The 16,344-nt window shown below is 37.1% G+C and overlaps 1 protein-coding gene across 1 annotated transcript in view; it reads right to left on the bottom strand.

Moving 5' to 3' along the window:
- Window positions 1-6,126: 6,126 nt before the first annotated feature.
- The window catches only part of XK (X-linked Kx blood group antigen, Kell and VPS13A binding protein), a 46,564-nt gene continuing 36,346 nt past the window's right edge, over window positions 6,127-16,344 (bottom strand). The window contains exon 3 of the mRNA XM_003815395.5: window positions 6,127-10,608. Coding sequence (XP_003815443.1) covers window positions 9,782-10,608 — 827 coding nt within the window. The 3' untranslated portion in view covers window positions 6,127-9,781. The remainder of the gene's footprint in view (window positions 10,609-16,344) is intronic.

The raw sequence follows: 16,344 nt of genomic DNA, 5'->3' as shown, positions 1-16,344 counted from the left end.
CAGACGCACCTGGTGAGCAGAGATGGGGACACTGGGCTTAGCAAGGCTGGTTCCTCACCCCGCACCTTTTTTGGTACCCAATTCGGGCAGGAAATCACAAGGAAGTTCAAATCCATCTAGGATATAAAGAAGCTACATTTACCTGAACATCTGAACACAGTGTGAGGAAATCAGTGATTCTGTTACTTTTAGATACTTATATCTGATGACTGATTCACTGTTGTAAGCCCCAGACACCTACTTTTGCTTATAAAGAAAGATTTCTGGAATACTGGAGAGCCCAGATGCAAACCCTGATGCTTGGGTCCCATGCCCAGAGATACTGATTTAATTGGCCTGAGGTGTGGCCTGGCAGCAGCATTTTCAACGACCCCATCCTCTCCAGGTGATTCCAATGGGAAGCCATGTTTGGAAACCACTTAATAGAAAACATCTAGGCCAGGCATGGTGGCTCACACCTGTAATCCCTGCACTTTGGGAGGCTGAGGTGGGCGGATCATTTGAGGTAAGGAGATCGAGACCAGCCTGGCCAACATGGTGAAACCCCTGTGTCTACTAAAAATACAAAACAAATTAACAGGGTGTGGTGGCAGGTGCCTGTAGTCCCAGCTTCTTAGGGGGTTGAGGCAGGAGAATCACTTGAACCCGGGAAGTGGAGGTTGCAGTGAGCTGAGATCGAGCCACTGCACTGCAGCCTGGGCAACAGAGCAAGACTCTGTCTCAAAAAAAAAAAAAAAAAAAAGAAGAACAAGAAGAAGAAAGAAAGAAAAAGAAAACATCTCCTCATTGCTCAGGACACTCTCTGAGCACATAAATAATACATTAGAGTGAGACATCCTTGTTTTTATTGTAAACACACTTCTCCTGACATGAAAAAAGGGAAATGCCATCCAAGGAACAGATCTTGGCTAATCTGGCATTTTTCTGGTGTACACTTAGTGTACATATCTGTAAAATGTCTTGTCCACTGTAACACAAACCAGATATGGGAGCTACAGGGGAAATTTTAAATTTCTTAGTAACCACAGTAGAAAGAAGTGAAATTAATTTTAATAGTATCTTTCATTTAGCCTCATATATCCAAAATATTATCTTTTCAACATGGTATCAAATGTAGAAATTATTAAGATATTTTGAATTTTTATACTAAATCTTCAAAATCTCATGTGGGTTTTACACTTAGAGCTCATTTCAATTTGGAATAACCACATCCCACTTGCTCAGTAGTCACATGTGGCTAGTTGCTGCCATACTGGACATCGCTGGTGTTAATATTGTGGAATTAGTATTAGATGTTGAACTGAGTGCTTTTAAAGAGATGGCATTCTAGCATCAAATTTATTTTCCTTTGGAAATATGCAGATGATACCAGGGCTCCAAGAACATAATATTTGTTTTCTCCTATTACCCCAACGCTCTGTCTGGATATAAATTGTCCTGCTGTACCCTGTTAGCTCTTTAGGGCTTAATAGAAAGCTTGCTTTTCTTTTTCCTTCGGAACCAGTTCTCCAGAGAAAGTACACAATAAATTCAGTTTGAGGGGTGGGAAATGAAATGTAAAGCAATACCAAAGAATTCTAAGACCTAGAAAATAAGGTCAACATTCAGGCAGAAGGATTAGGACTTTTTCTCTGTAACTCACGGTACTGGAGGAAATGTGTGACCCTGGCGGCTGAAAAAGACCACTTTGCCTCCTTCCGGAACTCTTGGGACCTTCTCCATCTTTCAAGAAGGAGAAGCTCAGATTCAGTTTTGTATACGTGATACCTGGAGGTCAGGTTACTATGCTTCAATAATGTGAAGACAAGCATGAAGATGGAGGAACAGGTTGAAGGTGACAGGAAAGATGGAAAGCCTCTGGGGCCCAAGGATAGTTTGCCTGCCAGAATCTAGAATCACCTCTTTCCAAACTGCTTGTTAATATAGATAACAAAATCCTATTGTTTAAGCCACTTTTAACCAGGTGTTCTACAAATTGTAGCTGAAAGCACCCTGATATTATTTATAATAAGGCTAAGGAAGTAAACTGGGAGGTGAATTGAAGACTGTAGAAATCATATTATTTTGATGGATATTATGATAGTAATATACATTTAGTAATAATTTGAAATGATAGAAGCATTTCACCTTGATTACATACTTCCTGTGAAGGTAGATAATGTACTTTTTTAAGGTAGGACATTTACAGTACACTTTTAAAATAAAAATATTTCCTGATCTCTTGAATCAAGCTGTAAATGAGAGAAGCCGCATGATGTGTGGGTGATCTATCCTCATTTTAAAAGGAAAAGACTATACCATAAGTCCATAGGAGAAAATATTTCAGCAGAAGAAAAAAACTTCCCAGGGTAATAGATCCCAATAACCTCAATTACAAAAGACATACTTTAAGGTCACCCTCCACATAACAGTGGTTGAATTTTTAATATTTGTTCATCGTGGGAGCTGGGAGAATAATGACAAAATTACTTTGACTACAGTGACACTTCTAATCAGTCCTGTCCTATCACTCACAACAGCATTCCCATTGGTTTGAAAAAGAATTGCACAAGTGTGTGCCAGATATCTGTAGTAGTGGAGAGGATCACAATACCTCTGATTCTTGGAGGCCTGCAGCCCTACAGCCAGGCACCATTTTTCTAGAAAATTCTGCCAATCCAATTAAGAAGGTCACCTTGTTAGGGGAAGATGACAAAAGGGAATCATTCTCCTCCCTGCTAGGGTGGCGGTGGGTGTGGTGTTGCAGCACAATTCCAAAATAGAATTTCAAAATCCTGTTTTATTTCTTGAGTGCTATCACCCCTGAAAACCTAACTCATTAACTGTAGAGTTTAGGTAATTAAGATAGGAAGCAAACTGATAAGAAATTAAACCAGTATGCATAATGTATATGTCTAAGGGAGATGGTATTTCCATGGCTTTAGGAAGCAGGCTAATCAGGTTTCAATCAGGAACTCATCATTCAGAGATAGAAAATTAATTCAGGATAGGAGGCAGGGAGGGAGTGAAAGCACAGGCAGAACCTCAAAATTGATTTAGCTAAATCTATCCTTCTTGGGAGGAGGCAAACCCTCCACTCCCTCACACAAAGGTGCATGCTACAGCAGAGTCTGAGTGTTAAGTTTTCTGATAACCTGCAGCAGAGAGACACGGCTGCATGCTGCTGTAACACTCTTTAAAGATGCTCTGGATTCTAAAACCTGCTTAAACCAAGTATTCTAGATCTCCTTGGCCTAATAATTTCCAGAGAAACAACCATGCAGAGAGGGTGATAAGATGTTAGGTCATTCCCTAGAGCAGGCTTCTGTGGCAGACTCAACTTCTTAGCATATTTGGGGTCTACTCTGACAGGGGGTGTGTGTGTGTGTGTGTGTGTGTGTGTGTTTGTGTGTGTGTGTGTGTGTTGGGAAAGGAGAGACTGGGATGCTTCTGAATTTCCAGCTCTGTACAAATCTCTGCTGCTATAAAGTGCCTTTTCCTGAAAAAGAGGAAATGCTCAAAATGTTATTCATTTAATTAAAATGTATAGTTGAGATTTCTGAGCTCTTTCCCAGTTGGAGAGATGTTCATAGAAAATATAGTCTCCTGGAAGAGGGACACCCAGAGAAAAATGGTCATAGCAGAATAATATCTACTTAACTCACCTCATTCCTAATCTTTTAAAATTTGGGCCCAAACACTGTAAAATAGAGTTATAACAGCAGGGCAGAGGATGGGAGTGAACTATAGATTCAAATATTAAACAGCAAACACTTGAAGCCTAAAATGGATGTTCATGAAAAAGAATTACCCAGCTTGCCAATAAACATCTCAAATTTCCAGTTTTTAAGCTATTAGTTAGTACTGATAGCATCTACATATTTTCTTCAAATAACTTTTCAACGTCTGCTGTAGATCTCCCATTATTCATAGAAAAGTTAAAACTTACTCATAGTTTTAAATAAAGACAACCCCACAGAAAAGAACTGAGTTGATTCACATGGTTTTCACAAGCTTTGTGAAAGCAAATAAAGTGACTGGCACAATTGTTAACTGGAGTATGGATATTAGATTAGATATTAGTATTGTGTCAATATTAAATTTCCTGAATTTGATAACTATAGTGTGGCTCTATAAGAGAATACCTTTATTCACAGGAAAAACACATCATAGTATTTAGGAATAAAGGGGTGTAACGTTGGCAGTGTAATCTCAAAGGGTTTACAAGAAAGAGAGAGAAAGTGACAATGATAAGGGGCATGGAAAAATATTAATAATAGGTGAGTCTGGGTAAAGGGTATAAAGAAATTCCTTGCACTATTCTTCAGGCTTTTCTATTAGTTTAAAATTATTTCAAAATAAAACATTAACAAACACCAAATTAAATAATTTTATATTGACCTACTTGAATGCTATAATTGTTAATATTCAGTTTTTTTAACATGAAAATATTTATTTTAAAAGACTTCTGCACAGCAAAGGAAAAACATCTACATATTGGAGAAAATATTTGCAAACCATATATCTGAAAATCTCCAAAACATGTAAGAAACTCCTACAACTCAATAAAAGAAAGCGTTTAATAACCCAATTAAAAGATGGGCAAAGGGCTGGAATAGACCTTTTTCCAAAGAGAACATACAAATGGAAAACTGGTATATGAAAAGGTGCTCAACATCCCCAATCATCAGGAAACTAGAAATTAAAACCACAGTGAAATATCACCTCACACCTGTTAGGATGGCTACTATCCAAAAAAACAAAAAATTAAATGTAAGTAAGGATTTGGAGAAATTAGAACACTTGTATACTGTTGATAGGAATGTAAAATAGTACAGCCAATAGGGGCAACAGTATGAAGGCTACTCAAAAAATTAAAAAAATAAAACTTCCGTATGATCCAACAGCCCCACTTCTGGGTATGTATCCAAAATAACTGAAATCAGGATCTTGAAGAGATATCTGCACTCCAGTGTTCATTGAACCATTATTTACAATAGCCAAGATATGAAAATAACCTAAATGTCCATTGATAGATAAATGGATAAAGAATATATGGCATATTCCTAAATACTACTCAGCTTTAAAAAAAGGATACCTTGCCATTTGTGACAACATGGAAGAATCTGGAGGATATTATGCTAAGTGAAATAAGCTAGACACAGAAGGACAAATACTAAATGATTCCACCTAGATGGGGTGTCTAAAATAGCAAAACTCATAGAAGCAGAGGATAGAATGGCAATTGCCAGGGCCTGGGGGGTAGGGGAAATGGGAAGTTGTTGTTCAATGGATATAAAGTTTCAGTTACGTTAGATGAGTAAGTTATAGAGATCTGTTGTACAACATAGTACTTATAGTTGTCGATAGTGTTTTGTGAATTTAAAATATTAAGAGCATAGATCTCATGTTAAGTGTCTTACAAAGACAAAACAAAACAAAAACAAAGAGGGACAAGGAAACTTTTAGAAGTGATGAATATGTCTATTACCTTGATTGTGGTGATGGTTTCATGAGTGTTTGCATATGTACACATTCATCAAATTGTATACATTAAATATGTGCAGTTTTTTGTATGTCAATTGTGCCTCAATAAAGCTGTTTTTAAAGAGATTTATCCTATAGCTAAGTCTTTGCAAATTCCAAGGCCACCTTCAGAAGCAAAGGAATTATTGAAACAGTCCATGTCTCTCTCATGCTCTGAAATGATCCCTTTAATGACTGATGTTTTTCCCAACCATTTACATTTGATTATGTATGTTAATACCAAGCCATTTCTTTGGTGTTTTATATTTCTGAATCAGTATATATTTATGTTTGTCTAGAAGAGATGTGTATTGCCTCTCTTTTTTGTATTGTGCATGGCAACTGATGGACAACTGAACAGAATCTTAGTATCCAGCAGTGTAATTTTAACAAGTGGAGTAAATGTCTATAAAACAATCAGAGGGGTTTTCATGGACTGTTGTTGTTCTGCAAGGCTGAATCTTAGCACTCTCAAATTTCTCAGCCTACAGAAGTAATTTCCAGGTGAGTTTATAAAACTATAATCAGTTACAATGAAACAATTTTAAAATTTCTGTTTTAAAAATAGTCCCTGAAGTAAAAAGGCCATGTAAGAATTGTATAAAGAATGAAATACAAGGAGAAATTGAAAAATTAATTTATTATATGAAGAAACAGGACAATATTTATTAGCATCAACGACTGCAGAGAAGCAGTCAACGAAAGCTCATATCCACAATGCATTGACTGGTAAGTACTGGCACATACACTCATAACCATAGCACTAATGTTTTAAGGTGGTTTCCAAAGAAATGCTGTATTTGACAATCAATTTTAATATATATTTTCCCATTTACAAGGCTGAAAAGATTAAACTCACATCCAAATAATGCCTTGAATCAGCATTCAAGTTGTAAAGCATAATTATCAAAAGACGTTGCTATATCCTTTATCGAAAACTATACTAAAATGATAAATTCATTTGCCACCAGAAAGTACTTTCTCAGATTCAGTGGGTCTTTTTCTTCCAAGTGCCATGTGTTTGGGTGCTATTTTTGTAAGCAACTGGTGGTAAGAGAAAGGGCACCTGTCGAGAAGACCAAAGATTCGCATATCCACTCAGGAACTCATATGAATGACACTACTTATTTCTTTTCAAACAGTAAAAAAATAAAAATAACCTGCTTATGGATTTGAATAATAACTCTATAAATATGCATAGCACTTAAAAACATTTTCAAAGCATTTTCACATCTATTATTTAATTTGATCTTTCTGATAACCTTGTGAGGTAGGTTGGAAAAGGGTATTATGGGGAAACTGAGGCATAGAGCAATTAAGTTGTAGTGCTGGACAGGGAAGTGTCAATCTCTACACTGGGCTGTCTCCAGCAATGAGAGGAAGTCTAAACATGTTTGATGAACTTACTTCAATATATTTTGAAGACATACTTCACCCCCATCCAGCCAAATGATAGCAATTCAGTTGGAGCAACTATCCTGACAAGTTATGGGATGTAATTAATTAGACAAAGCACCAAGAAATTTAAAAATTGAAATTATAACTGAAAAACACATTTGAACTCCAAACACATGAGAAAAGTTTCTGGTTTGTTTTATGCCAATAGGACAACCTAGCTCTGCAGTGTGAACTGTAATTTTGCCAATTCAGTAATATAAATAATTTAAAAACAAAAATTATCAGTTCACCATGGCTTATGTTTTCACCACACAGAAAGAAAGTACTGACACCCCTTCCTGAAAGTGAATGGACATACATGTGCCCAAAGCTAGGATACCTGTATATTAAGGGTTAAAACTTACAAAATACCCAAATGAGTTACCAAATCTCTGTCCTTATAAATGTGTGAAGTGGGCTTTGGGTGTCGGACAAACCAGCACTGTTAGTTTGGTTTGGGATCACTCAAGTTGGTCACCTATCTTCTAAATTAAAGTGATTTAGAATGTATTTGAAGGTTAAGATTTTGTAATGGTTTTTGAGACAAGCTTCCAAACCAAGGCTGGAAAAAACCAGTCTCTCCATCCTTGTCTAATTCCTAACATGCCTAGTCAGTGGCAGGCTGGTGGCTACTCCCACACCTCACTCCCAAGGCCTGAGCTGAAGGCATTTCAGGTGAAAAGGGAGCACTATTGCCCCTATCATTTGCCACTGCAGAGCCTCAAGGCAAGAATCTCTTTCTCACAAAAAGCTTGAAAATATTTGGTGTCAATGAACACAAGTAACTGGTGTGATACAAATATACACTTGGAATGACTAAAGAATGGCCTTACAGCTCTCCTAATCATTATAGAGCCCTTTTGTTAATTAGGAAAAAACAAAAAATGATGTATTAACATGGTAGCTTTATTTTATTCAAAGTCATATATTTTCAAGGGTGTTTTATGTAATACGATTGTGTATCTATGCACATATGTGATTACATGAAGAGTGCATGGAAGTATATGTTGTATGAAGTATTATTTTGATTATATATGCTCACTATTTTAGGCCTATTAAGAATAGTGCAAGTGGTAAGTGATGTGTTGGGATGGAGAACATAGTCTTGAGTGTTATTCTTATTTGGTTAAAAATAGACAAAAAATGATCTACTGCCTGGACACCCCCACAAAGTTAAACCACAAATATTGATAAATCAAAAACATTTCAAATGAGAAAAACCAAAATTGAGGCTCTATAATTTAGGAGCTTATTGATGTATTTCTATGAACTCTATAAATATTAAACAGTATGGATGCCTTGTGAAAGAATATATACTGCTTTCTTGACCTCTGAATGTAGTGGAAACTGATTATCAAATTGCATTTTCTCCTGTGTGCATGAAATTACTTAAAAATTTGACACCAAGAGGAATTAAAAATGAAAATTATCCGAAGTGCAATGGCCAGATAAATACGTTTTGTAGGTTAACAGAGAAGTGGATCCCTATTCCATATGGTAAAATCGAGTCCATAGAGTCCCTTTTGTAAATTTCTCAGACTTTAATATTCATTCTAAATTGGTGTGATCTTTATGGTCACCTCTTTTCAAGTATTTCGCTTTCAAGATTTTAATGGTAGAAATAATGGCACTAGATCTAGGCATTTTTCCAAGATAATTGAGGATATGCTACCCAATCCTCTTTTATGAAACAAATAGGGTCTCCGATTAAAGGAAAAATTATATAGAACATTAAAGGGTGTCAGAGGATACAACTGGAGATCTTTATCAAATTAACTCACAATTATGCCAAGTCAAATTGCATTCCATGAAAGACAAAAATTTTCTGGTCATTCCGTCTTTATAATTTAGAAAAAGTTTCTGAAGTCAATCTCTAATTACAAGTGGTAGTGAGGAAAACTCTCTTCCTTGAAATAATGAAAACGAAAATTCCCTATATACCTGAACTGGGTGAGAGATTTCTGTGGGGTTTTCTAAAAAACCCTTAAGTTAACCAAGGTAACTCTTCTAAAATGGTCCTGACAGGCAAAGGAATGGGGAGGCAGGAGTAAGATGGTAAGAATTCTACTTATACAAGCCACCATCATTTTGATGTTTTAACACCCCTCCTGATCCAGAATTTCATCAACTTATCAAAGAATCACAACTTTCCTAAAATTCCAGGGCTTTCATGGCCAAATTTATCACTCATTTCTGCATCCATGGATGCTAAGGAACAAAGTCTCCAAATCTAGGCCCTTGAATCAATAAGAGACAGCATGCCAGGGTGGCTACAGTTGGCTATGTACAAAAAAGCCCTAATGAGATGAAAATGAAACCTCTGTCTATTCAAAAACCAAACTTGAACAGCCCTCCCTGAAAGCTCTGACAGGAATGACGTTGCTGATGGCAAAACCCTAGTAATCTTTTTTGGTCACCAGGACAGCTCTTGGGTGAAAACTATGTTCAGGGATCATAAAACTTCAGGTTACCCAAACCAGCAGTCTGGAAAACTAGAGAACAGGTAAGCCCCTCTCCTCATTCAACCTAATGAATCTAACCAGTACAACTCAGATTTCAGGGGTAACTTGTCAGTGAAAAGGCCAGTAATGCCTAGAAGAACACAACATGGTTACCTGTGAACTGTGATGCCTTGGGTTGCCCCTTCAACACTCAGAGGTTTTCCTGGCTTCTTCCCATACAGTTCTACATACCCAAGAGCTCTATAAAGAGGAGCAGCTCACAAGGAGTTAACAGCTAACTTCCTGCCTTGTTCCCTGTGTAGGGCTCATTATTTGTATGAATAACGAGTATCAAACCCAGAAAATAATATGCCTGTGCTCTGAGACCTTGGGTCCCATTAAGCAGAGCAGAGATCTTCAGCATTCAAGAACTGACCAGGCTCAGGACTTGTTTTACTGCTAGAAGGTGTCTCATCTCTATCTCTGGATGACTGTAGATCTTCCTTTCCTATCGGCTCACAGGGTTTTTGCTGCCTGCAGGCCCAGCAAAAACACCTGAGCCACCTCTGAAAGCCTTCAGAAACACTGGAAGAAAAGAGCTTTTTGCAAGGGTGGAAGAACTGATAGAATACAAGCATGAAGAGAATGGCTGTGCAGTACCCAATGAGCAGCTGCAGGACCAACAGAGGTGCGCACACATACATATAGATGTCAGTCTTGAAAAGATACCACAGGAGGAGGAGGATGGCATTCTCGATGAATCTTATCATGTAATACACCAGTAGCTGGTACCAATTATGGGACTTGCTGATGAGGTCAGGGCTGTCAATTTTCAGCTGTACAGCAGACCAGCAGAACATGTTGATACCAGTATAGAGTAAAGTTAGAAAGCATAGTACAATGGTGGTGCCCACCCGACTGAGGGCCTTCTCTATGTTCTCAGGGAATGGGGAACCACTGCACCAGAAGAGGATCCAGGGGTACAAGAAGAAACTGAAGAAGTTGATGAGTATTATAACCACCACCCAGGTCTTCAGGACGGAGGTAAAGAGGACCAGGACTACAACTCGAGTGGCAATCTCAAAGCTCCTCCACAGGAAGATACAGACATAGGCCAGAGGCTTCACTTTGACTTCATACTCATCGTACTTGATTTTGATGGCTAGGATGTTGCAGCGCAAGGCTCCATACACAATGGACAACAGGGATATGGTCATGAGGAGACCTGGGGAGAAAAGAGAGAGTATCATCAAGTCTCACCTCCACTAGGAATCCTACTGCAGCAGACACTCTGTCAGCACCCCACCCGCATTCCTTGGACTCTTCTGTTTTATGTGCACAGCCTGACTTCCAGTTGTTAGCATCTGCCCACTGTGCTTGAGTATGTTTTCCAGAACTGCAGAAAGCTGCTGCATCCAGGTGCCTGTCAGGCTGAAGTGCCAAGAATTAATACTCCCGAGAGCGCCCTCAATGCCCCAATTCCAGCCCAGATTAGGAGCTGGAATACAAGTACTATGGCTTCCCCATCCATTAGAGAGAATATCTCTGAGGCATGTGTTCTATGACATTTCCTAGTATTTGCTCTTTGGATTAACTTCTAGTCACGCATGGTGATAGTTGTCTAATAGTTGTCTCCCTTTATTGGCTGCCTTCCTTTCCCTGCCTCATTTCTCTTCTCCCACACTCCTTACATCTTCCTCCCAAAATATATGCACTCAAATTCTTCTCGTAGGGCCTGCTTCAGGGTAACTCACACTAAAATACATTCCTGACCTCATCTGGGCCTGTCTGAATATGTAGAGTCCTTTACATGGTGTGTTTTGTTTCCTCAATTGGCTTCTAAGCTTCTGGGGAATCAAGACCGACCAACCAAATCTGATATTTCCTTTTGATGTCCCTCAGCACATACCAGCAGTAGATATACAAACAGTAATAAGTTGCTCAGTATGTTCCTCTATATCTGCAGGATCTTTTAAACTGATGCACTGACTATAGAATACTCACTGTGGTTGCATTCTTAAATTCTGTGGGGAGCTGAAGAAACGAGAACTTCACTGTTACTGAGAGTCTATCTGTCTTGGGCTGAAAGTCCTTAGTGTTTCAAGAAGTTTCAACTCTGTTTATTTCTTAAAATGACTTATGGGTAATGGGTTTATCCAGTTTATAATAGAAGCAGAAGTTTGGGGAGACAAGATGTAGCTCATTTAAATGGAACGTGGTATTACATTCCAGAGCACAGCACTGTTGGCCTTGAGTTGTACTATCTAAGATATATGATGCCAACCCATAAGTAGACTGTGGACAAAACTGAAATATAATCACTTACTACAGGCTGCCAACATCTCTAAATACTGGCACAAGGAAGGATGGGAAGCAGGGCTATGAGTTAGGAACCGACAGCCTGGCTCTCGTTTTTTTCTTGTCTCACCAGTTTACACTGAAAAAATGGCAACCTCTCTGGGTTCTGTTTTCTCACCCATAAAATTGAGATAATACCCTTCCATGCCTGCTGCTTCATTTTTTAAAGATATCTTGAAATGTTTATTTATTCATTTTAATAAACTTTATTTTTTAGAGTAGTTTTAGGTTCACAGTAAAGTTGAGCAGAAGGTACAGAGATTTCCCATATATTCCCTGACCCCACACAAGCATTATCAACAACCCCCATTATCAACATCCCCCACCAGAGTGGTACATTTTTTTACAACTGATGAACCTATACTGACAGATCATTATCATCCAAAGTTTACATTTACATTAGGGCTCACTCTTGGCATTGTACATCCTATGGGTGCATTGGACATTACACATTGGACAAATGTATAATGACATGTAGCCACCATTACAGTATCATACAGAGTAGTTTCACTGTGTAAAAATCCTCTGTTCTCCACCTATTCATCCCTCCCTAGTCTCCAGCTCCTGGAAACCACTGATCTTTTTATTGTCTCCATAGTTTTACGTTTTCCAGAATGTTATATAGTTGGAATCATACAGTATGTGGCCTTCTTAGATTGACTTTTTTCACTTAGTAACATACATTTAAGTTTTCTTCACCATATCTCCTCATGACTTGGCAGCCAATTTCTTTTTAGTGCTGAATAATAGTCCATTATCTGGATGTACCACAATTTATTTATCCATTCACTTGTTAAAGGACATCTTGGTTGCTTCTAGGTTTTGACAGTTATGAATAAATTTGTTATAAACATCCATATGTAGATTTTTGGAGGGGCATAAGTTTTCAACTCCTTAGGGTAAATACCAATGGGTGTGATTTGTTTGCTGGATCGCCGGGTAAGAGCATGTGTAATTTTATAAGAAACCTCCCAACTGTATTCCAAAATGACTGTACCATTTTGCATTCTCAACAGCTATGAATGAGAGTTCCTGTCGCTCCACATCCCCACCAGTATTTTCTGTAGTCAGTGTTCTGGATTTTTGCCAATATATTTAAAGTGTACAACATAATATTTTGTTATACATATATACTGTAAAATGATGACTATAGTCAAGCTAATATATCTATCACCTCACATAGTTACCTTTTCTGTGTGAGAACACTTAGCAAATTTCAGGTATTATTAACCTGAAATTAATGTCACCATGCTGTACATTAGATCTCTAGAACTTATTTATCTGACATAACTGAAACTTTGTATCCTTTGACCATCATCACCCTATTTCCCAGAGCCATTCCTGCCCCTAGTAACTACCATTGGATTCTCTGGTTCTATCAATTTGACTTTTTTAGATTACACATATAAATGAGATCATGCAGTATATTTCTTTCTGTGTCTAGCTTATCTCACTTAGCATAATATCTTCCAGGTTCATTCACGTTGTTGAGAAATGGCAAAATTTCCTTATTTTTCAAGCCTAAATGATATTCCATTCCAATAGGTATATAGTGGTACCTCATTATTGTTTTAATTTGTATTTCCCTGATAACATATAATGTGGAGTATATTTTCATATGCTTATTTGCCATCTTGTCCATCTTTGGCAAGGTGTCTGTTAAGGTCTTTGGCCCGTTTTTTTTTTTTTACCTGATTGTTTGTTTTCTTATTGTTGAGTTTTAAGGGTTCTTTGTACATTTTGCATAAAAGCCCTTTATCAGATAAGTCTTTTGCAAATATATTTTTTCAGTCTGTGGTTTGTCTTTTTATTCTCTTGAGAGCGTCTTCTGCAGAGCAGGAATTTTTAATTTTAATGAAGTTCAGATTATTAGTTCTTTCTTTTATGGATCATGCCTTTGGTGTTGTATCTACAAAGCAATCATCAAATCCAAAGTCACCTAGATTTTCTCCTATGTTATCTTCTAGGAATTTTATAGTTTTGTATTCTGTATTTAGGTCTGTGAGCCATTTCAGGTTAATTTTTTGTGAAGGGTGTAAGGTCTGTGTCTAGAGTTTTAAAAATTATCATTTCTCCATTGTATTGTTTTTGTTCTTTTGTCAAAGATCAGTTTACTGTTTTTATGTGGGTCTATTTCTAGGCTCTCTATTCTGTTCCATTGATCTATTTGTCTGTTCTTTTGCCACTACTACACTGTCTTGATTGTTGTAGCTTTATCCATGCTTGATTCTTAAAATTCAATTCTATGTAATTCTGTCCATGTAACATAATTGTCTCTATCTAAATGTACAATTTAAAATGTATAGGAATAAAGGTTTTTCTTATTTACGAATAAATGGAAAAACATCTATAATTAGACATAAAAACTCTGAAGCTTTGGTATTTATTTGCCTGGGAGAGAAGCTCACTCTTACTCAAAGCATCAGTTTTTCTCATAGTCTTTTGGCACTGAGTTTAATTAATGATGTCATTCACTGGAAAGACTGGAATCTACTAATCAAATTTAAAAGGTAGAAACACCATTACCTGAGTTGACCGGGAAGTAATTGCACTAAGTTATTTTTCCTGAGAGGCTAATTCAATGGAGCATTGTAAAGCAGAACATATTAGTGATATACTTTGTATATTACTTATACATGTATGTGTGGTTACAAATTTCCAAACTCTAAGGATCCATTATTAAATCATTTTTTCATAGTCCTTATGTTTTCTCCAGTATAAGAAAAATATTTTAAGTGCAGAAGATGAGCTAAGCATAAATTATTACAATCTAAGGTAAGTAGTCACACATATACAGTATTTATATTGTTATATTTATGGTATTTTAACTCCAAAATATTTATTGCTTTAAGCAATACTATGGCCCACATAATTTTTTCTAGTATCTATCCATTTTTCTCTTGTTCAGTCAATTATTTCCAAATTACATCTTTTTCTCTATCAAGAGAATTAGGCAATTATTACCCAGTTGGTGTCTAGTAGTAATCAACCACAGAAACCTTCTGAGAATGCATAAAAAATATTTTGAAATCATTGGCTTTAATCATCATTGCTACTGTTGGGTGCTCACTACAAAATGTCACAGATAGAAATGGGGTCAGGGAGGGAGACACATTTGGGAGACAAGAAGCTTGTACAAAATGATTCCAATGTACATTTCCAGCTCTATAATTAAGCTGTCATCTAATGAACGACGAGGATGATGCTCATGCAAATACCTACTGATTCAGACTTAAATGGAGAAAAGTTCCCTGACAATATTTCCCAACCTTATCTTCACAGAGCCAACACAAAAGGGGATAAATTGGCAGTACTGCCTATTTAAGTGGCATTTCACAGAAGTCTAACATCCCCTAGTAATTCTAATCTCATTTCCTAGGGGTGTGTATGGATGGAGGCATTTTGCTGTTTTCAGTATTATTAGAAGGGAAGACATTACTTTAGGTAAAGCTAAAAGGAGGGCTTTGGCAATATTTCAAACCCTTGGCATACTTCTAAAGCTTCCTCCTACCCAATTCCAGCCAAATGAACTCTTTCCAGATGAACCTTCCTAATTCACAGAGAAATTAACTGTCACTAGGCATGGATTTGTTCATTTCCTGACTTGCCACCAAAAACTTAATCTCTATGTAAAGTTATGGAGAATATTTTCTTCCCCAGAATTCCTCTTAGGAAAGCAATTCTATTTATAGTACAAGGGAACAGTTTGTCTGTTGCTTTAGAGAAATAACAGAGTCTGGCTGTAAGATGGAGGATGGTAGATGGTTGTTTTCTGTATTATGATTACTCTCTGTAGACATTGAATCTTCAGTAAAATGACTGAACTCATGAAATGCTTTTATGGAATAGACTTTTCAAAAAAATTAGTGAATGACTTCAAAGAGGTAACTGGCGAAGCCAAAGGGGATATGGAGTGCAGTGGCAGAGGGAAACTGGAGGAAGTTAGCAAAGCAAGCTTCTGAAAATCAGAATTTTCAACAGATTTCTGAGAGACAGTAATTTTTATCTGTTTTCTTTCAACTCAGTGAACAAAGAGTCTTTCTTACGATCTGGAGCCAGGATCTCCCCACCTGCACTACACTCTATCACTTGCCTCCTCAAAAACTTTGCTGTATCAATTATCATCTTTCCCTTCTAAATTTTCAACTACTCTCTTAATCCTGACTCTTTTCCCCTAGTGTATGAATCTGCCTATGTCAGCTGCATCTTAAAAAAACATCCTTCATTGGTAAAAACACATAATTGTTGAAGACGTGATAGATGCATGGGGGTTCATTATAACATCCTCTCAATCTTTTTGTATGTTGAAAAATTTCTATAATAATGAAGCTATAATTCACAAACATTTAAAGTGAACAATTTAATGATTTTTAAATATTCGCATATAAGTGCAACCATCACCAGTCAATTTTAAAAAGTTTTCATCACCTCAAAAAGAAACCCCATATACTTTAGCTATCAATTTTGCCCCCACTGGTCCTAAGAAACCACTGATACACTTTTTATCTTTAAAATTTTCCCTATTCTGGACTTTCATATGAATAACATAATAGAATATGTGGTATTGGGTGACTGGTTTCTTTCACTCACCATAAGGTTTCTA

Source organism: Pan paniscus, chromosome X (assembly GCF_029289425.2).
Source record: "Pan paniscus chromosome X, NHGRI_mPanPan1-v2.0_pri, whole genome shotgun sequence".
NCBI classification, from domain to species: Eukaryota; Metazoa; Chordata; class Mammalia; order Primates; family Hominidae; genus Pan; species Pan paniscus.
Note: the sequence above shows the minus strand (reverse complement) of the source record. Positions and strands in the feature narration are given on the sequence as shown.